The sequence below is a fragment of the Phasianus colchicus genome, chromosome 12 (assembly GCF_987193195.1).
Source record: "Phasianus colchicus chromosome 12, bPhaCol1.hap1.1, whole genome shotgun sequence".
In the NCBI taxonomy this organism is placed as follows: domain Eukaryota; kingdom Metazoa; phylum Chordata; class Aves; order Galliformes; family Phasianidae; genus Phasianus; species Phasianus colchicus.
Genome location: NC_143447.1, coordinates 4,879,494 through 4,894,222, shown reverse-complemented (window position 1 = coordinate 4,894,222; position 14,729 = coordinate 4,879,494). Strand labels below are relative to the sequence as shown.

The window sequence follows — 14,729 nt, the reverse complement described above, 5'->3', positions numbered from 1 at the left end:
AGTTGCCCGTCCCTTCTTCCACAGGAGGTAGATTCTCTTTTTCTCCCGGAGCTTCAAGAATAGTTGCTTATTCATCCACGCCGGTCTCCTTCCCCGCCGGCTCATTTTGCAGCTCAGGGGGACAGCCCGCTCCTGCGCCTGTAAGACTACCTTCTTGAAGAGCAACCAGTTGTCTTGGACCCCTTTACCCTCTAAGACTGAATCCCAGGGGACTCCCCCTACTAGTCTTCTAAACAGTTCAAAGTCCGCCCTCCGGAAGTCCAAGGTAACAGTTTTGCTGTTCTTCCTCCTGGCTCCACCAAGAATCGAGAACTCTACCATCTCATGGTCACTCTGTCCAAGACAGCCCCCAACTTCCACATCTTCCACCAGACCTTCTCTGTTTGTGAACAGCAGGTCTAGCGGGGCAGCTCCTCTCGTAGGCTCTCTCACCAGCTGCATCAGAAAGTTATCCTCTATACACTCCAGAAACCTCCTAGACTGCTTCTTCTGCGCTGCGTTGAATTCCCAGCATATGTCAGGGAAGTTGAAGTCCCCCATGAGGACAAGGGCTGGCGACCTCGCAGCTTCTGCCAGCTGCTCATAGAACACCTCATCTGTCTCCTCATCCTGGTTCGGCGGTCTATAGCAGACACCCACCAATACATCTGCCTTGTCAGCCCTTCCCCTGATCTTTACCCATAGGGATTCAACCTTATCATCCCCAGCCACAAGCTCAGTAACATCAAAACACTCCCTAACATACAGAGCCACACCACCACCCCTTCTTTCTTGCCTATCCTTCCTGAAGAGCTTGTAGCCATCCATTGCAGCACTCCAGTCATGGGAGCAGTCCCACCATGTTTCCGTAATGGCGACTAGGTCATAGTTTGCCTGCCGCACCATGGCTTCCAACTCTTCTTGTTTGTTGCCCATGCTGCGTGCATTGGTGTAGATGCACTTCAGCCGAGCCCCTCGCCTCATCCCTAATCCCATTGCCGCTCCCCCAGGCTCATCTCTAGCAGGCCTGGTTTTATCCCCTACCCCCTTCATATCTAGTTTAAAGCCCTCTCTACAAGTCCTGCCAGCTCTTGGGCAAGGATCCGTTTCCCCCTTCGAGACAGGTGAGACCCATCAGCAGACCCCAGGCCAGGAGCCGAGTAGACCGCCCCATGATCAAAGAACCCAAAATTCTTACTTTTGCACCATCCTTTCAGCCATGTGTTTATAAGGTGTGTTCTTCTGGTCGTCTCAGCGTCCTTCCCTGCCACTGTAGGAATACAGGCAAATACTACCTGTACGCCTGTTCCTTCAACTAACCTCCCCAGTCTCCTGAAGTCATTTTTCATAGTTCTCAGGCTTCCGTCAGTGACCTCATCACTGCCAGCCTGGACTATCAATAAGGGATAATAATCGGAGTTGCGAATCAAACTAGGAAGTTTCCTGGAAATATCCCTGACTCGGGCCCCAGGGAGGCAGCACACTTCCCTGCGGGTGGGGGCAGGCCGACATATTGGGCCTTCTGTTCCTTCTAGAAGGGAGTCTCCTATGACTATTACCCTCCTTTCTTTTCTGGAGGAGGCAGTCATTAAGCGTGGAGCTGGATGCCTCTTCTTGGGAACACTTGGAGGCAGTTCTCCCACTTCACCCTCAACCACCGCACCCTCCAGTTTCAGGGCTTCAAACCTATTACATAGAGGCACCTGGGGAACCGAGGTAGGTCGGGATGGGGGTCGCCCGCATCGCCGAGCTGGGACCTGATGCCATTCCTCCTCTGCCCTCAAATTAGCTCTCTCATTTCGATCATGGCAAGGGAGAGGGTCCACTGCTGTTTGGGGGGTGCAATCTCTCTGTCTTTCACGCAGAGAGTCACACCACCAGTCTATCTCCCGCTCGCACTCTCTGATGGCTCTTAATCTCCCTACCTCCTCCCTAAGCTCCACCACCAGGCTGAGAAGCTCGTCCACCTGCTCGCACCTTGCACAAGTGGCATCCTTCCCATTCTCCCCTGGCAGCAGCAGGCTCAGGCACTCCCTACAGCCAGAGACCTGAACTGCTACATTTCTTGGCAGGCCCTCTGTCTGGGTCGCCACAGTCCTCTTGGGGGAAGCCCGCCGCCTGGTAGAGACCATGTTTGAACCTGCGGTCTCGAGGTCTGTCAGTAGGAGAGCTGATCACCTGAACAAAGACAAGGACAAAGCACTGATGTGTCCTGCCACAAGTCACAACTCCCACACCAGCTACTGCAGTAATGTATGAGCAGTGTGGGCTGCGTTCACACTCTGACCACCCTCTCCGGTGTCAAAGGCGGGTAACACCTCGTTCTCACCTGGAGCGATATGTGGGCAGGAGCCGGCTCCTGCCCTCCCAAGAGCTGCTTTTAAATTCCCAATGAGCAGTCAAGGTCAGGTACAAGAGATAAGGGCCAGCTGTTTAAATTATACCGCGATTTGGGCCAGCTCCACCCCTGCTGCCTCAGCAGCCCGCCCACAAGCTGCCAGCTCCCGGCGCCGACCACGTGCTTTTTGCTGCCTTCAAAACCAGCCCTAAAAAGAGCTTTTTCGTCGGCTTCTTTGCTATAGATCCCTTCCCCAGCGCAGTCTTACCTGCTCTGAAGCTGGTCTCCTCAGCAATCACAACTTTTCAAATGTAATTTAGCATTTACTAGCAATATCCATCACCTGCACTTCACCTGAAGTGTCTCAGGCAAGGGAAAACAGAAGTTGGCTGGTATTAGTAAACACTATGGCATCTGAAAAGAAAAGAAAGCCTGACAGACTCTGATTAAATTACTAACGCTTGTCATTGCCTATCTAGACTAATAGCATTGGTATGGACCTTGCTAGAGAACAGGGCCTGGGGATCTGGAATTTTTTGTCTTCCTCCTTCAGCAAGAATATAAGGGATGGGGATATTCCAAGCAGACCAGCTCCATGTTCCTCCTCTTTATTCTGTTCTCTGAGGTTGGATGATAGCAGAAGTAAAAATAGTCTACTCATCTTCTCTCCTTTTGATGTGCCATGGAGAAAAAGACATGCAGATATTCTTTAATCTTCCATCCAGCATTTCTGCGAAATTTATACTGCCACAGCTTTTTTTTTTTTTTTTTAAAGGCAGTTAATGGCTTCCAGAACATCTCCTGGGAACATCCTGTCAGCCAGCAGACCTGGGCACAGCAAAGGGCCACAGCTTCCCTAGAAGCCATACTGTACAAGGGGAGGGGAGGCTTTCTTATTTGATGCCATTCAGAGCTCAGTTCACATAGGTGAGAATTAACAGTGATGCGTCAGCATCACAAACACAGTAAGGTGGTGTGGCATCGTATGCCTGCTTCTTAAAGCACTTTAACTACGCTGTTATCTTTACACTAAATGGTACTGTTTTACACAATATTCTTAGGAGCCAAATTAGGCTGAGAGTTGAAAGAAAAAAAGCTATGTATGAGATATGATTCATAAAGAATAGAAAAATGGTATCATAGGTTTGCAGGGCTTGGAAGGGACCTTAAGAGATCATCAAGTCCACCTGCTCTGCTAAAGCAGATTCCCTACAATAGGTCACACAATATGTTTCTCATATTTTAGTTGTACCTCCTGTACCAGGAAGCTGTACCAGGAAAAATCCTGCAAATCCATAAGAATTTCACATAGTATGCTGCATGTAATTAATACATGCTTACTTCTAATATAGCATGGAGGTAATTAATTTTTTTTGAACCGAGCTCATGATATTTCATGATTCTTTGTTTCTGTTAAATAGCTGTGAAGTAACACAAAGGACCAGTTTGCAGCTTCCTGCACAAAACAAGCACATTTTGACTCAATCTCTAAAGACATAACTCTTCTCCTACTGGTGAGCAAGTATATTGCAGATTAAATTAACATACATTGACTGGTAACAAAATCCTTGTGAGTGGAATTCAAATTCCAAGATGGTTGAACCACAGCTTCTTTATTTTAGACACTTTCACCGTGGCCAAAATTGTTTATCCTGTGCTTCTGCCCGAGGCAAAATTTTAGAGCTGAGCTAGGATCCATGTTCGAAAGACAGGTCTGGATGCAGGAAGGAATCATATGCCACTGCAATCAGAATCTTAATGATTACTGCTAAATTCTTTGGATATTAATCAGCTCCTGATGCTTATTTTTTGCAAAGTCCTGATAATTACTTTCTGTAGCAGGCAATATTCAGAAATTACCTTTCTGCTGCCATTAGAAATACTTAGAATGAAAATATTTTCCCATTGGTACCTTTGTGTGGTATTAAGACTGGGAATGTATTTATATTTAGGTTTCACTCAAGAGAAAGCTTCTTGTATAATTCAGTGCTACACTTGGAGAAGAAAAAACCTCTAGGCCACAATATGTAGTTAATATTCAGAATTAAGTCAGTTTCTTATGCATCAACTGGTAGGTCAAATTCAGCTTTGTGTGCTGTAATTTATAGTACAGCTTTATGCCCAAAGCAATATGGAAGCCCTGAAGCAACACTGTGAATTATTACAACTGAATCTGAACATTACCTACCAAAATGTATATGATTTCTTATATTTCTTCTACTGCACTCTGACTATAAACATGATGTCCTGTGCTGCAAGGACGTCTAAATAAAATATCAGTTTCGTGACTCGTGTCAGCACTTGGACAGTCTCCTTGCTCAGCCTTAGTACATGGGAGTCCAGTGACTTCAGTTGAATTAACTAATCCAGTAAATATAACAGAAGGATCTTTATCACTTTCTCAGAACTCACGTATTTCTCTCCTTTAATTGGATAGCGAAAAAAACCAACAACAACAAAAAAACAAACCCTAAAATAAAACAAAGAACTGCACAGCAGTTTGGTAATACTAGTTTTGCCCAGATTCAGACTCTATTTCATATTTTTTACTTTACAACAGAAAACAACATGCTCCTGAAAGCAGGAGCTGAAGCAGCCCATGCCCTTCTGCATCCACACCCAAGATCCAAGCCAGACATCCTACTGTCCTGGGACAAAGCCCTGTTGCCTTTGCAGCACACTCACCATGGAAGATTTGAATTTTACCTTCGAATGGCTTAAACATTCCTACCCACCATAAAGGAGAACAGTGGGAATGGACATCAATAAAGCAGACAAACCACCAGTCACACCACCTCTTCAAACAGCAAGGAAATTAATTCCTTCCCTCAAATACATTATGGACAGTATTCTAGAAGCAGAGTTAAAAAAAAAATCCATCTAAATTTCCAGTGTGGAAGAATCTGTAAATAAACTAATTAGAAATTAATTGGCTAATACATATAGGTAAGTTAATTAGATATTAATTAGCGTTTATATAATATGGTTGTTAGAAGATGTAAATTGCTCTGAAAGCGTTAAGTATTATAAGTCAATTCATAGTGTTTCTGTGACTGTCTGACAGCGATTGTTGTCACATATACACTGTACCTGCTCCTGTATCTGCCAACTACACATCTCCATACTTCTTCTGTCTAATTTGTCATTATGAACTAGATATTCTCATCTTGAAAAAGGATTAACAGGAGAAAAAAATGAGAAAAAAATCAAATGCTCATAGTGAACTATCAAAACAGAGACGATTGCAGACAAGAAAAAGTGCAGAATGTGCAGAAAGAATGTGGCAAATCTGGGAAGTCACACTGACCTGTGAGCTGGGTGGTTGCACAAACACCCACACGACCTGAAGAAGCTTGTTTAGTCTTCAAAGAGGTACAAACAAAGACAGAGCTGAGAATCATCTTGCATTATGCTGGATTCCAAAGAGTTAAAAACCTACACAGAATTTAAACTGCACAAGACTTCAAATCTTAAAAGCAATATAAACAAATACTAGGACAATATCAACACCTCTTCTGCCACTCACATACATTCTGCAGAACAGCATTTACCAGGTGTTTAGCACCAAGCCTCAGTTGTTCAGTTGATATATGGAATATCTTGTTCACAGAAAGTTATTTTAAATTCACCTCCAACATTTTCTTTAATGCACTAACATTTAATCTGCTTAATCATAAAATTGAGCCAGGAGAAAAACAGATATAAAGTTGAAACTTTACTCTGTGATTTGCAAGCTTTATACTTTCTCTACTTCAGAGTTTCTGCCACGTTTAAAAAGGAGTTGAGGGATACGTCAGAGCATCACTCTTTGTTCAACAGATGTCAATTATCAATGTCATTATTCATCCACACAGTCCCTGCACCTTGTCCACCAAGGCTACCGGACTACTGAACACGATTAGCTTCAAACACTGGGAAAGGCAAGATTTCTTGCTCAGCACCGTCTGTAACTGGGTTAGTTTTCTGTCCCCACAGCCCCATTAATTGTGAGTTCAGGACAACTGGCCTGAGACAGAATTACATTCATAAACTAGCAACTCCTGCAGTAAGGAGCAGGGGTCATAGGCGTTGTGCAGGATGGTGTGCTACCTGCAGAGGGTCAGAGCTTACTGGTGTAAATGCTGGCTGGAGCTCGCAGGTGGCAGATTGTCAGGAACATAACAAAAGACACACTGTTTGGGCACTGACATTTAACCAATTTGCAAAGAGTAGCAGCAACCAAGAGGCAGTAGCTCAACACAAAGCCTTTGGAATATGCACCATTTCATCCCAGCCCACCTCTCCACCCTTCCCCCTTTCTCTTCCCACATGTAATACACTGTAGACACATACAGGACTCAGTGCTATTTTTACTCAAAGGGCAGCAAAATCGTTTTTATCATTCTGTCTCTTAAAAAAAAAAAAAAATGCTATTACCCCACTTGGATGGTCTCATTCAGCACAAAGCCATGGCTGTGTATCACCTTCCTGCTCATGGGTCTAACTCTGACACATAAATTGCTCCTGACAGGGGTGGAGAATGTATTTCCCTGGCAAGTCTGTGCTTGTGCATCACTTAGCACATTGAGAAAATCATTCCTGGATCATCTTACTTTTTTTCCTATTATTTAATTTATTGTTACAATTCTTCAAATCCTGCCCCCCATTTGGATTCTCCCAGGCTTTTTCAGGACGTTTGTAAGTGTTTTCATATCCCTTGAGAGAGTACCACTATCTTTTCAATGTATCTTTTCCCTGCAAGCAGGCACCACTTGCACAGCTTTCATTCCAAGAGAATGTAACATGCGGTAGAAAATGAGCAAAGCCAGTGCAGGACTAGTAAAAGCTCTCAAGTGGATGTTGCTCATTAATTAGTTAACAGAGTCTCCAGCTGCCTCCCTTATTCAAGGCTGTTTTCCTTAGATTCCTTCCCTCCCCTCGCAAAGGGAAACCAGCTCCATGCATACAGTTTTCTTTAAAGAGGATTCTGCTGTATCTCTGATGTCATCAATATTAAGTGCTCCACATAACACCAGAGAGCACATTTCAGTTATATTATGCTAACTCTTTTCCTTGAATTCATTTATAATGTTTGCGCTTTATTTTTTTTAACTGTTAAATTTCCTGCCATATACAGGACCATAATTTGAACAAAATACTGTAAGTGCCCTGACATCTGCCTGTGCAAAAAACAGGAGGCATGTTGTGCACATGAGCAAAAAACAGAATTCAGGTAACGCGTACAGTAAGATGTTTCCAACCAGAAACAAGGGGAATCAGTCTTATGGGGGAGTTCAAAAGATCTAGCAGCTCTGGACTATGCAGAAGATATTAACATCCCAAAATGCAGCAGAGGGGCTGGTGTATTGACATATACTATATATGTCTATATAGTATCTATAACAGTGGAAAGTGATTTGTCCAAAGCCAGAGAAAACATTTAGGTGCAACCTGGAAAAGAAATTTCAATCTCCTGCAATTTAACCTAGAGGTATTACCTTAGTTTATCATTGCTGATCTCCAACAATTGCTGACATTTCTCAGAAGCACACAACACTTAGAATATTGCTACTTCTCTGAGCATCACTTGAGTATCAACACATACACATCATGCAGGAAAGTTCTTCTAGTTGTAAGTAAAAGTTGAAGTTAGTTTAATGGTAGCTGAAAGCTGACACATATGTGGGTTTTCCACTTACACTGCTTCGCAGTTTAAACAGCTTATGCAATAGAAAATAATTCATCAGTTGATTTAGAGCATTTTGCTGGAATGTCAGAACGAAGAGAGGGAAGTTTAATCACTCTGGTTTAAAACCTAGCTTCGATAAAGGCCTAGCCAGCCTGTGAGCGTCCCATTCAGAAATGCTTTTGGATTGTTTATGTCTTCTTTCACCAAATTTGTATGAAGGACAATCTTGAGCCATCTGGTGCCTATTTAATTTTTAACCACCTCTCACTTAGAATATTTCTTTCTTTATACTTATTTTGTCTTAACAAATTGGCCATAAGCTAAACTGCACCATCTGTGACTTCCAGTAAATACAACTGTTGCTAATGAAATTACCCAGCTTCATCATTTTGATTTAAATGCATTGCCTGCTTTTTCTATGACCTTTCATTGCTTGCCATCAAATCACAGCTTTCACACATTTAGATACACACTCATGTAGGTCAGGCTTCAGGAATAAATCTTATCTGTGAATCTCAAGAAGCCCGGCCAAGCTTGCTCAGCAGGCTGGCATGAGCTACCACAGCCAGGGCCATGCTAAGAAATCATTATGGCATATTTGTGACCATCCAGCTTAGGGGCTGAACTCAGTGTGTTTCATGCTCCAGGGCAGATCCCCTGCCATGTGACCAATTGGTCACTGTTTCTTGTTCTCTTGCCTCCCATTTGTCTGACGGACTGAATTAATGACTCTGGAAGCACTAGCCCAGGCTTTTGGCTACCCTGTCTCTTATTCAATCACAGGACAGATTTTACCAGACCGAACCTGAGAAAGACATGGGGGCACTTTCCTTGAAAGAAAAATGGCAGGAAACTAAGCAAATCAATGAAGGATTGCTGCTGGAGATGGCATTTAATGCCACCCCACATATTTATGTAGTATTTTATGCACAGAAGTAATTTGTGTGATTAATTTGAATGTGGAGGAATCAGTTCACTTGCTCCCATTTGAAGCTGGAAGGTGCCAGACACTTAGTGTGCCAAAGAGCCACAACTCAATTTACAACATAAGGAAAAGATAGAGGTGAAATTTCTCTGGTCAGGACATGATCTATTCAAGTTGATATGTAGTGCCAGCAGACATAGGTGATTTGCATGGCCCCCACAATATTTTTATTAGGAGCAGAGTATGTGTGCTACCAACCAAACCTAGACTCCTCAAGCACAGAGGTGTAGCCCTGGTGAACTGAGAAAACAAGAAGCATCTCCTCCAGAGGTCTCTTAAATGCTCTTTTACGGCTTTAGTTTGAAATGGATTAAAAAAATAAAAACTCTCAAGAGATTGCTGTCCTGATGGGACACAGCTAAAACAGACTTTCCAAGCTCACACCTACAGATACAAAAGTACCAAAAAAATCAGCAGGTCAGGCCCAAGAACAGATGTGACTAGAGCATATATCTTCTGTACCACTTCCCCAGCCTTTTCATTCTAGAGAGTAATACATACTGTGTACCCCTGCTCCATTCATTCAAAAGGTAACAAGACCACAAAGGAAAAATGTGAATGCTGGGATAAGAGAGGAATGGACAACCAGAATCCCAGGTCACACACACTGGCTTGGTGGCACACTGCACGTTTGCACTATTTCTCATCCCTTTCTGCATGAAAGAGGAAGTCCCAACACAGGTGCATTCTGCAATGAATTTTTTTTTTCCTGGCAATTCCTCAGAACTGTGGTGAAGAATAAAGCAAATCAGTTCCAAGTCTGAAATTAAAATACAATAACAAACAGTTCAGACCTCTTACTAAGAAAGAAGAAATTTATAAAATCCAGAATAGTGCAGTTCAAATCTAATCATTTCTCAGAAAATTAACAACTCACAAGCATCAGAGACATCATGTGATAAACACACATGTGTTTTCATGCTTTCCAGAGCAGATACTAGGCAGAATTACCCCAATGGGCTGTTACATGCGTAGAGACAGCTTTGGATATGCAAACCCCTCTCCCTGTACAGTCCATCACATTCTTTTTTAATGGACATATTTCTATGCAACTCCCACTCCATGCCCACTCAGCACAGCCCCCTAGCTGGAGTCATTAATTCAGCAACGTCATAACCTGCTCTCAATTAAGGTGACAACAGGTTAAGTCATCATTCAAGTGTTACAATTCAAGAAGCAGGCTAGAAACCGATGAGTTAGTAGGTGGGTTATGTTTATATAGAGATATGTTGGTATCCAGATGGAAAAGGCAAACAGAATAAGAGCAGATGGTAATTACACTGGCATTTTTGATAAAATATCAAAAGTTGGTACATTTTGTCAGAATAAAACAGTGCTTCTGTAAATATGTTTGATACTTTCCTCCTGCCAAGGAAGGGGAACCACCTTTGCAAACGGGCTCACTAGTTTTATTTAAACTTCCAAGAAGCCCGACAGCGTCTGCCAGACTTTGCTGCTCCTTTTTCCTGATTTCAGCACAAAATGCATTGTTCTGCTGCTTCCAGAGCTGCTGGCCATGGGAGCTGTATGTGACTGCACTGTTTATTTGCTTACCTCATCTAGCACATCTAAATACATGCTCACAATAAGTTAGAAAGCTTAATAATTGATGAACAAACAAGTACTGCGTTTGGCTATTTACTTTTTGGTGCAGATGGATTCAGCACATTATGACTACCAGTGAAGGGAAGGCATTTCTGAACTTTTGCCTTGGATTACTCTAAGAAGTGTTGGGAAAAAAAAAAAAAAGGGTAATTCCAAAGTATATTGCAAAGAAAATGCATGCCTGGAATTAGGGATTATAACAGTGCAAAAATCTTTATGATGCCCAACAACAAATGTCAGCAGTATCAAGCTGATACACAAATATAAGCTGTAAAAAAGCAGCATAAACAGCACTACTTCTTGGGGAAGACTTTCAGAAGTTGGCAGAAACTTTAGTGAATGGTTTAGCCCATAGAAACTGTTAAAATGTCCAAAATGGCTACAAATAGTGATTTCAAGTGTATTTCATGTAAGCAAGAGCCAACCTTAAAAAAAGTGTATATTGCAGAAAAAAATAAATGAAATGCAAGCAGCTTTAGTTACAGATAAGATTTTAAAAGAAGGAGGAAAGAAAAAAAAAAAATACTTAGTACAAAAAATAAGAAAAATACTTCCTCAAGCTTCTTTTCCTAACTTCCCTCTGCATTTAGCTGCAGTATTTAGGAGACAATCAAAAGAAGTTATAACCATGAGCATAAACCAAGACTTTATAAAAGGAAATGGTACATTTTAGATATACATGAAAAAAGAGTAATTACAACATAACCACATATTTTACATTGTGAGACTGAGCTTAAAGAGATACAGTTCTGCAAACCCTTTCTCAGAGTCAGGGCATGCAGTCGAAGCTGCCTGATGCCTATTACCCTTTCAGCCAGGTATGGCCGACAACATATTCATGTGATAAGGATGGGATGAGATGACATTTAAACTCACAGAGCTCATGGGTGTTACAGCTGCATTAATTTTTTTGTAACTCTTGGCCAAAATTATAGTTATGTATGTGTATCAGAAGAAAACACCCATCCTGTTCAACAACTCTGTGGGGGTGTTTTGTCCAGCAGCCACAACAGTTACATGCACCCAGCTGAGCAGCCAAACATTGTGTATTTTATCTGCATGTTTAAGTGTCAAAGCCCAAGTGAACTGAAAAAAAGCTCTCCAAATCTATCTCGAGTAAGTTGGAATAACATCAGAAGAATCAAACTCAAATATCCCAGAGGCAATAACAGACAGCTATTTTTATGGCAAAAGATATTTGATGATATTTATTATGCAATAATTATCACAGTTTATCAACCTCTGATGTTCCGTGTGCCTTTGTACACTGAGACAAGGAAAGAAGACAGGCTAATTGGAGAGAAATGGATCTGGAGGAAGGATCTCAGATAGAAAACATTTCGTGTGTTTTGTAACAAACATTTCTCTGCTGCCAACAGTATCACGTTGGATCCATTACAATGTCAGGTGGTTGGGCTAGTCTATCCAGTTAGGAATATTAACTCACTCTATGGATGCAGTCAAAATAGAGTTATAAGCATAATTTATTACAAATAGAGAAAGTGAAATTGAATCAACGGGGAATTCAGATCCAGGAAATCTCCATGAAAAACAAAGCCAAAAAGAAAGTTTAAAGTTTAGGGGAGGACTGAACTTCTGCTTTGTTATTTTCGGCATCCTTACAGGAGCTAACACATGGTCTCAGAGGTTTCCATGGAAGATAAATTTATTTCTGGTTTTAATAGCACACACCAGATCGGGCTTAGCTTTGGTAGCATTCAGGTGACAGTTTTTACACTTATTTTTAAAGATGTTGTAATTCATCCCTGTCCTCTTCTACAACCTACACCTTGTTACTGTTAAATGTAAAGATAGGATAACTAGTTATCCCCAGAATTACAATTGTTCAAGGTGATACAGGCTCCAGGTCTAAATTTAAAATGTAGCTCTGGCAGTATATATCCTTTAACTTTTGTTCCTGTTAGCGGTACTAAATTAGGGAAATGGAAGTCTACCTAGCATACATTTGCACTACTTAATGAAAGCCCAAAATGGTGTAACAGTGCCAGAGCTGGCATTTAAAAGTGCAAGAGCTCTGACCTTCAATTCAGAAAGAAAATCTTTCTCTCAGAAACCCAGAGTATGCATTGTTTCATTAACATCAATTATTTTTAATAATTCACAACCTTAATTTTAAAAGTTTGGTCTTCTGGTTTTATTAGCTTTCTTCTAATTCCCATTTACGTTCATTAGCAATATGCTGAAGGATTTGAAATGTCAGGAAATTAGGAGGCTATATTTTCTAACATTTTTACATCTTACATTACTTGTAATGTTGAAGATTTTCTTATAATTCTAACTGTGCCATTTTATGCCAATGTATTCATGTGGTACAGATACACTGCCAAAGAGGTTCAAATTCATAGTGTGAAGTTAAACCACTAGGAAAAAAACCCACATCTCAATTAAAATGCCAGCTTGGCCTTTTGTTACCAACTCAGTCCTTCATTGCTGGTTTTCAGTTGCACCTTCAAAATACAAAATAGACTCAGAGGTTGACAGTGCAGATCTCCAAAATATATTACTTGATGACTCCAGATATCTTAGGGTACCTCTACCACAGAGCTAACAATTTCATGCAAGCCTAGATGAGAGACAGGAGAAGAGCTAAGTCTCAATAGACCAAGGTGAAATTCAACAAAACCAAATCAGTTATACGTGTAAGTCTTAATTAAGAGTGTCTCTATCTTAATTGCTGTCCAGCAACAATGCTGTTTATGAAATAAAGCTGCAATAAGTTATAAAAGAAATGTATTTTTTTTCTCTAGGAGGCACAAATATCTGACCAGCAGTTTAGGTCAGCAGATAAGCAAAATACTCCACTTTTGTCAGTTCTGCCCTTATGGGTCTGAACTTATGAAGAATTTGAATGAATTCCAAACTAACTTTACAGAATTGAAATCATAGAGTTGTTCAGGTTGGAAAAGACCTTCAAGATCATCAAGTCCAACCGTAGCCTAACCATACTACCCTAATTCTAACAACCCTCTGCTAAATCATGTCCCTGAGCACCACATCCAAAATAATCACATTCTCACATTGTGAGAAAACCATTACTCTTCTTTCACAGCACGAAGGAGTGGCAAACTGAAAAACTTACCACATGCTCTTCACAGGGTGAATGTGTGCCTCTGCCTTCTTTGTAAAGGGTTAGAAATATTTTTCCTTGTGGAACAGGTGAACTCAAACAGGAAGGATTGCTCCATGGCATGCAGAGCAGCAGTGGAAATGTACATTTGACACCACATATGTAGGCAGGATCTAACATACCAAATTTTTCATCATCTCTACTCTAGAAATTTCTTGCTAGAAACACTTTATACACTGATCATGTCTTTTACAGGTAAGATTGCAACTCAAAAAAAAAAAAAAAAAAAAAAGAAAGCAAACATCCTTAGCCATATACTCAAGGTTCTGTGGATCTACAGGTGAGTAAGAGCGGCAGAAAGAATCAAGTAAAAAAGCATTGCTCCAAGTTGGATTTCAATCACCATCTACTTCAGCATCCAAAGCAAAGAAACTTTCCAAACATTGCCTGCATGCTTTTGTGAACATTCTACAATTTCTAGCAGCTTAAGAAACAGTGACCCCAGTGATTTTAATCAACCTTCAGCTTTCAAAAGCAGATGCAACAAATCATGTTTGGATTTGCTTCCAGAAACCCTTTTAAGCCAGGTGACACAAGCAGCTCTGCTGAAGAACTGCTGAGTGTCTCAGTACTTCTATTGGTAGAAGTGATTTAGCAAATAAAAATAGCTGCATTGCTTTCTGAGCCATCAGCTTTGTACTTCATCTAAATTGTACTTATCTGGGTGCTCTAAGAGATATCAAAGAACTTGCATTATCTCCTTTGTTGCCTGAGACTGGGCATTTCTTTGAGCTCTAAAAAGTCCTTACAAACACAAGACCAGTAGCTGCTAAGACGCTTAGCAAACCCTCTGTCTGTGTTGCCTACTTTCTGTATTTTGCTCACTGAAACACAAAATGAGCAGTACTATTCCCTCTCTCAATTTCCAACACTACAGATGTTCACAAAAAAAGTCCAAGGGAGAATTTTGAAGAGCATTTTCTCCTTTTATCAGTAGTAACAGACAAGACCAGAAGAAAAAGGACTCAGTAAGTGAAATGAAGTATACCCTACAGGGACACACATA

At 41.3% G+C, this 14,729-nt stretch overlaps 2 protein-coding genes across 3 annotated transcripts in view; both read right to left on the bottom strand.

Annotated features, from left to right (window-relative positions):
* The window catches only part of VPS13C (vacuolar protein sorting 13 homolog C), a 182,616-nt gene that overhangs the window by 65,312 nt on the left and 102,575 nt on the right, over nucleotides 1–14,729 (bottom strand). The window lies entirely within an intron of this gene.
* LOC149916245 (uncharacterized) lies at nucleotides 379–2,610 on the bottom strand. The gene has a single exon (XM_090148711.1). The coding sequence runs from the start codon at nucleotides 2,109–2,111 to the stop codon at nucleotides 1,035–1,037; it is 1,077 nt and encodes a 358-aa protein (XP_090004837.1). The 5' UTR covers nucleotides 2,112–2,610; the 3' UTR covers nucleotides 379–1,034.

Excerpts from the sequence above, each read along its gene's own strand:
- LOC149916245 (XM_090148711.1), bottom strand. The coding sequence starts at position 2,111 with ATGGTCTCTACCAGGCGGCGGGCTTCCCCCAAGAGGACTGTGGCGACC.